Source organism: Leiobunum rupestre, chromosome 10, assembly GCF_980474605.1.
Source record: "Leiobunum rupestre chromosome 10, qqLeiRupe1.1.hap1, whole genome shotgun sequence".
NCBI classification, from domain to species: domain Eukaryota; kingdom Metazoa; phylum Arthropoda; class Arachnida; order Opiliones; family Sclerosomatidae; genus Leiobunum; species Leiobunum rupestre.
The window spans coordinates 12,423,077-12,430,986 of record NC_143393.1 but is presented as its reverse complement, the minus strand read 5'-3'; the positions used below and the strand labels follow the sequence as shown (position 1 = coordinate 12,430,986).

The following is a 7,910-nucleotide window of genomic DNA, read 5'->3' as shown; positions in this document are numbered from 1 at the left end:
TACTGGGAATAAGGTCAACTAACTTTTAATAAAAATAGACAAGGCCATTTTAACCACAAAACAGGCTATTAATGCTAATTAGAAAAGTAATTGCAATAATTCAACAGTAAAAAAAACGAACCATAATGGCTAGGCTTTGATTTTTTTCCGATTTTGAATCACAGTAGGATAGTAGGGAGTAGTTGAATCATTTATAAACTGTTCAGTGTGAGCCAGCTCAAAAAAAGCAAAAATCAAAAGGTAAAAACGCTTTTAGCGATTTTTCCTTCGACTTTGTCGCCCCCTCACTGAAGAAGATGATGAGGGAGATTCAACAACGATTTGACCCTCTTGAATGTCTTGACGATCCTCCTCGGAAATCGTTTGTATCTTCTGTTGAGCCTCCAAGTAAAACATCAAGTCACGAACTTGTTCTTTAAGTTCGATGATTTCCTGTCAAACATTGTGGAGTAAAAAGAAAATGTAAACATTGACAAAAAAACTGGTTTAGTATAAATAATACAAACTCACCTTTTCTTTAGCCTCTTTAAATTCTTTGAACTGCGTTTGGGTTTCATTTAACTTCTCTTGCCATAATTGTTGGTTTTTACGTAGACAGTCATTCAACTGCAATTTTAAACTGTTGTATAAATGTGGTATTCTAAACAAAGCAGTTAAATTTACCTCTTTCTCCTCCTTCAATTCGTTTAAAGCTTTATTTAATTTCTGTGTCACCTGTTACAAATAATTTGTTCATTTTATCATAAGTAACACAATATCATACTTCTTTGTGATTGGTAAATAATCGGCTTGAAGCTCGAAAAGCCTTAGTTAAAAAGCTCGAAAATGGTTCAAGCCTCAAATCAAGACCTAAGCTATTATTCTTACAAAGACAACTACTTTCGAGCATTTACAAATTGCGGGAAAAGCTACAAAAAATTCCTTATGATCTTGTCTTAAGGCAAATGTTGGCCTCGACGTGAAGTAGCTCTTTTTTCAACCAACCCAAAAGGCGGGACGTAAAAGTACCTTGAACGTTGAAGGGCTCTTTGGTAAATTTGTCAATAACTTAAATTATAGTAATTTTTAACAATATATTTTATATGGGATATTTAATTTAGTTAAATTTAACTTTTTCATAAACTAAAAAAAATTAGACCAATATAGGGTTTGCGTTCAATAGAGGATCTTAAGTAGTATATCATGCTAATAATCTTTTCAAACAAGGCCCATAAAATCTGGCTTATTAAACCAATTCCATATGCATTTCAGTATTAAAAGTTAACCTGGAAGGTAGACTCCAACACTCAATAACCTAAATACCTCCTTGGTATTATATTTATGATTTAAAGAAATTTACCAATATAATTAATATCTCAGAAATATACCTGGTGAAGTTTCTTCTCCTGAGAGTTTTTCTCACGAGACACCCTAAGTAAATCTTCTTCTATCTTTTGACGGCCTTCCAAGGCAACTTTCGTAAGTTCCTTTAATTCTTCAATCTTGATCAAAATTTAAAATTTTTGAATTTTTTACCATTGTAATAATAAACAACACTGCCAGATTTACTATACTAATAGTATAATACTAGAAGTATATAATATCTCTTAGAAGAATTTATCTTCACTTACTAATGTTATTCATTTGAAACAAGTACCTATGCAGGTTCTCGGTGATTTTTCACAAAACATTTGGGAAGAAAAAATAATGCGGGTCAAGAATGTCTTATTTTGATTTTCTTAGTTCATTGGTAAAATCCACATCTTTAAGTCATGTAATAGACTAATTTTTTAACTCTGATGCGTTATACACATTTTAGGACCAACAGAAGCGGCATCTCCTGCGTAGGTGCATGTTTCATTTTAATATCCTAGATGGATACTTCTCTCTTAAAAGAAGTATTATACACTTCTAATAATACTGATTTTACACTAAAATTATAAATTTCGTATTTAGTAATAATAATACTCTGCTAGTATGATGTTCTGGCAACGCTGACACTTAAAAAATTCTACAAAAATTCAAAAACCAACTTGGCTAGAAGTTTCTTTCTCGATTCTGGCGATTTCTCCTTCGAAAAAGTGCCTCTGTGTTTCTAACTGACTCGTAAGCAAATAGGTATACTCTAGCTGAATTGAATCTAATTTTTCTTCATTTTGAATCTTTTAAAAAAAAAAAAACACACACATTTGTTAAATCTAACATTAAAGCTTATCAAAAACTAAGTGATGTAAATACCTCTCCGTGGATACTCATTAGTTCTACAGGCTTTCCATCAGCCTTATTTTGGACTAAACGATGAACATAATTATCTCCCGCGTAATCCCAAACCCTGTTATTTCCTAATTGCATAGCGTAAGTATGTTGAGTGTCCAAGTAATGCTTGAAGGCATGGCCTTCTTCGTAACGACCACAACCAACGTTACCGCAAATAAGGCAAATCCATAAGTTCTAACCAAAAAAAAATAGTGTCAACAACAGCGTCTAATTTGGCAAAATGAAATAGGGTAATGTACATCACAACATCCGCAAGTAAAACAATGATTATCAGGTACTAGCTCCGGAGTTTGACTATAGCGACAAACTGGACAACTGAAAGCAACGAAGGAAAAATGAAATCAAAAGAGACTCAACATTGTAATTTTTATAAATATAAAATATAAATACCTCGTATCACCCCATTTTGCAAGGCAATTTCCATGAAAGGAATGATTACATAATATAGTTAAAATTCCTTCGACCGATTCATCCTAAAAATAAAGAATTAAAGGAAATTATACTGACAGTATTTTGATAAATAATATCAAAATATTCGAACCATTCTTTCTAGGCAAACTGGGCAAGTAGGAAGTTCAGTATGACCGTAAAGAGGCAAACAAGATTCCTAAGAAACCACAAAAAATTTAATTTTTAAGTAAATTGTCAAACGTAATAAATAGAGGCAAGATTCCATAATGCAACTTGGAATGATTATCTGGTATATTTTTAATATCATATTGATGGCACTTTTAGGCATAGCTAATATGACAGACAAGGCACATGACTCAAGAAAAACAGATTTAAGCTTTGGCTCAAATCAATACCTTATAAACCTCACTCCATCACCCAATAGTAAAACCCAATCAAGATAAATATCTTGAAGTTTGCTTTCAAATATTTAAATGAACATTTTTTAAACTGCCTACTGAAAGGTTATGTGTTTGTAGCTTTTTGGAAAACTGTTTTAAATTTGAATTATAAAAATAATGTTAATTAATAAGCAGCTGATCAAATTAGGAACCTTAAAGTGATCCAAGATCTTCGTAATGAAAACTAATAGGTGCTTCATAGATTCATTTTCAGAGCCTGAGGTGTTCATATTTCTATCAGCGGCAGCTATGGCTAAGCCAATTTCATACTCTTTATAACAGTTATATGCAACCCACTAATCACCATAGGAGATATGGATAGATAATCGATTCAAGTAGCGTTATGAATTCCTCATAGTTTAATCGAAATGATATTAACTTCGGATTCTTTAACACTTTCAACTTTGGCAACATACACTAAGTGACAAATTTCTGGTTCAATAGAGTTGAATCTCATCCCATTGAAGTTTTCATAAAACTCATCGGCTGATTTCTTAAAATTCTCTCAATTAATTTATCAGAGAAATTTCATCAAATCAAACCTCTGCTTACTTGATTTTTAAATTTCACCAGTACCATGTACTGATTAGGTTTTGAATTTCTTATAATTCGCATTTGTTCAATGTTATTACTGGAAGGAAAAATTCAATATTCTAAATGCAATTAAATTTGCATTTTCTAATTTCATTAGAATCATACCTAACGGCGGCGGTAAATTGTAAGAGATCGTGAGTTGTCATTCCTCCAGGCACAGCGAGTATGCAAAGCATTTCACTCCTTTCGGCTTCTTCATCCAAGGAAGTTCTTTGACTAAAAAAAAACATTATAATTATATCAGAATTTCTCTCTCGCTTAAAGGGTCTTAAACTTAGTCTACAAGCTAGTTTATCTCTTTTTTTGGCAGAATAACTACCAGATTATGTCGATGACAATAAATTTTATTTGGTAGATAATTTTCACAGTTTGTTGTTTACAACAGTTTTGAAACATTTTGCCTCTGCATAAAAAATATTTAGGTAAATTTAGTTTTATAAAAGGTTTTAAATTTTTAATGCACACTCCGATTTTTTTATTTTTATTTTTTTGAACACTTTAGATGATACTGAACATTTCTGTGTCAAAATTATTTTGCGGAAATGAAAACATATGGAGATATTAATTTTTTTATACTGTTTGTGGTATAGTAGAATACACTAAATAAAGTGATTTTTTTATGGGGCGGAGACAAAATATATTATATTTTTTCTTGGTAATATGTCCTCTAAGTCGCGATGCTATATGGCCCATTGTAATTAGCAGGAATGGGGTTGGGGTGGTACTGCGCCCCACCAAGCACGAAAGCTTAATGAACGTGTGGTGGCAACACTTAGTTTACGCAAGTTAAACATTTCCGCAATTAACATTGGGAAATGCTTTACTTTTATTTCTTATTTCTTTTATGCCCATCACGTATCCTACTTCACCTAAGACAATTAAGTGGGCCAAATTTTTACGAAAGAAACGCTAAAGCACATTAATTTTACAAAATAAATATCTCTGCGTATTTTCATTTCCGCAAAATAATTTTGACACAGAAATGTTCAGTATTGTCTAAAGTTAGTATAATTGGTATTTTGCCCACATTTCAATAAAAAAAATTCAAAAACCCAGTGAATTCAACTCTGTCATCTAAAATTTATTAGTCATGGACTATAGTTGGAATTTAATTATTAGGCTGATAATTCAAGAAATTTTAAACAAAGTCTACAAGCCCCTTTAATCCTTTAAAAGTAACGTACTTTTCTTTATAAAGGTGAAGAATACCCTTAGTTGATTCTATAAAGTGATTCCCAGAAAAATATGGAACTTGCATCACAGTTTTGTTTTTTTTTTCATAGCTGCTACAGCTACTTTCACTTAACGCCGGTGACGATTCTTTTTCAAGCATTTTATATAATTCTCCGTGTTTACCGCCTTCAGCGCCGGAAAGATTTTTATCACTAGCTTTAGAGTCAACTACTTGGGCGTAGCTTTGTAGAAATGTTCCAGATTCATCTGTAAAAATGTCAAGTTCAGTATAGTAAGATTTAATTTATTCAGCTATGCAAAAATATGAAGCCAAGCAAGCCTTAGTTTTTAAAAATATGGAAATTTTTTAATTTAATTTATATTATTAAAATCGCAAAATGATTCAAAATTTTAAACTATGCTTATCTTTCAGGTTATAAAAAGAACTCTTAACCATGAAGCTGAATAAAATGTTTCATTTACCCCAAAATCACCAAACTTTGCTTTGATTAATTAACCAATATATATAATCTCTTTATGGTTGGGTTCTTTAGGTTCGCAATTTCAAAGTATTTAGGCAAAACAACATTAGTTATTTTAATGTAAGCTAAAATCGTAAATAATTATTTTGTGTTTTTATATGCTTTTCAATAAGAAATGGAATGCACCCTCATAGAAAACATTGCTTGCTCACTCAACATCATTCAAAAATGTTTCCTAAAAACAAATTTACCTTTGCTTTCTAAATTTTCAATCGAAATATCACTCATGACTCTACATCCAGTTAGTTCTTTTTTCTTGGAACAAGGCTTTTTTTCAATCTATTCATTCATAGTTTTAGAATAATTATATGCATAAATGTTAAAATGAACTTCAGACACTCTTACCTCAGTTTCAGAGTGCTCATTAAACGCAGATGCACTATCTTTCTGGAGTAGGTCACCAGAATCAGCCATTGGTTTCAAAAGTCTACGAGCTATTTTAAAATAAAAAAACCCCAATTTCAGTTTGTACACATGACCTACTTAAGTGATCTGGCTTGGCTGCTAAACCATATAATGCATAGTTTTATGCCAAAAAACATCATTGTGTTAACATTATTTCTAGACCTAATGCAATTATAATAGGTAGCTGACTCTTCACTCTTGTCATTTAATAATGCATTAATTATTCAAGTGAGAGGTTATATAAAACTGATAATTTTTTTAATTATTACTCAATATGATTATATGAAACCTGAATAAAACCGTTGTTAAATAATATATAATATATATAGAACAAAAAGACATATGGAGTAGTCTAGGAGTGGGATTCTTGGAAAAAGTGCGCAGCAAAACTAGCTAAGGCTTACCACTGAAATGAAGATGAGACAAAACTGGATAATCTTTAGCTATCTCCAAACGTAAAGCGATTCTTGATACAGACATAACTTCATATAAATATAAAAAACATATCGTTTTTTTTTAAAAATTGACAAAATATTTTAACGAAATTTTTAATTTTACATTTAAACTATAAAGAAAATCCCGAAACGTTCAACGTCCGCGAAAAAAGTTAACCACAATCCCGGAAGTAGTTAGTAGCAGAGGACAAATTAAACAGAGCTACCATATTTTTTAAAATTAACTCTGGATATCAGCCAAGCGCCTCGTAGCGTTTTCTATTTTACTACTCTCAAGATCGCATCGATCAACATTTCATGTTTCATTTGCTTGTTCAGATCAGTAAACATGTGCTATTCAATCTGTAAACCTTGGTGTAAACAGTCGTTTTCAACTGCTGATATCAAAAAAACTCAGAAAACGGTATAGGTGCTTAAATAAAATATCTTCAAGTAAATCGCCAAGAAGTAATAATTCCGAAAGCCAGGACCTGAAAGTTACTGTTTATATAGTGCTTGTTGAAATAATGGAAGCTTTTCACCTGTAAAAAGAACGTCGTGTTTTTGCAAATCCTTAATATATAAAAAAAGCTACCTTGTCCTGGTTAAAACTTAAAAGGAAACACTTGTTGGAAGTTGTTGCATACGGTGACCGTACCATAGAAATCGGATAACAAACTAGAACGCTTAATCGAATGGCTGACAAAGTACCGATTAGATTCTTGGCTAAAACGACAGTAACGCCATCTGCGCTGCCTAAACTTGGTTAAACGTTTTCCCCCACCCCATTGAAATTAATGTAAAGTTGGCGATAATTAAACGTTAATTAACCTACCAAATGATATAAGAAATATTCCACTGAAAATTTTTCCAGTTTATATGAACTTAAATGTAATATAAAATCGTCTTGAAAAATCGTTTATCGCTTTATAACATTCAAAAATAATATTTTTCCCGCACCATGTAGATAACCGAGCATCTGCTCGTCTAGGTAAAGTTTGTGTTGTCAACGCGCGTATTAGAAAGAAAAATGAGATTTTAGAAAGTAGGTTGTAATTCGGAACGATATTAATACTTTTCACGAATTTTGTCATCGGTGAATTATAAATATGACTTGAAATAAGTTTCAAGGTTTATTTAAAAGCTAGTTTCATAACTTTTCATCCATTGGTTCGTTCAGAATGTATCTTTAAAGTAGACGAAAATTTTAAGGCGCGGAATCTTGCCCAGTCTTAAGCCTCGGTTTAATCTACTGCGTATTTTGAAACGGAAAAACCCGATTACTATCGTTAAATCTTGGTTTAATGATGGCGAACGCTCCTTGTAATAAGAAAGAAATAACGAAAAACGTTCTAAGCTTATTTAACGCCAAAAATTCCACGTATTTCGTTATTTGTTTCGTGAAGTGAGATTTCTCACTATCTATAATTTTAACGCGCCCCTGTGTTATTCAACTTTTGAAGGTTGGCGTCCATTAGTCAGACTTCCCCCAAATTCCCCCTCTTCTATCATTATTGTACAGAAGCACTATATAGTTGCCCTATTTATTAAATTTATTAATTATATTGAGTAAAGATAGACAATTTTAAATAAATATTTAGCTATTTTCTAAATAAATTTTGTGAAACTATTTTCATAACTAATCGACCCCACAT

The 7,910-nt window shown here is 31.6% G+C and overlaps 1 protein-coding gene across 1 annotated transcript; it reads right to left on the bottom strand.

Moving 5' to 3' along the window:
* Positions 1 to 9: 9 nt before the first annotated feature.
* LOC149923723 (BRCA1-associated protein) lies at positions 10 to 6,424 on the bottom strand. The gene is made up of 16 exons (XM_090160436.1): positions 6,226 to 6,424; positions 5,762 to 5,850; positions 5,608 to 5,695; positions 4,886 to 5,141; positions 3,807 to 3,917; positions 3,660 to 3,738; positions 3,487 to 3,600; positions 2,798 to 2,863; positions 2,647 to 2,729; positions 2,496 to 2,571; positions 2,218 to 2,430; positions 2,013 to 2,141; positions 1,368 to 1,481; positions 664 to 714; positions 511 to 606; positions 10 to 432 (listed from the first exon to the last, which is right to left on the bottom strand). The coding sequence occupies exons 1-16, from the start codon at positions 6,299 to 6,301 to the stop codon at positions 253 to 255; spliced, it is 1,821 nt and encodes a 606-aa protein (XP_090016562.1). The 5' UTR covers positions 6,302 to 6,424; the 3' UTR covers positions 10 to 252.
* Between the last annotated feature and the right edge of the window lie 1,486 nt (positions 6,425 to 7,910).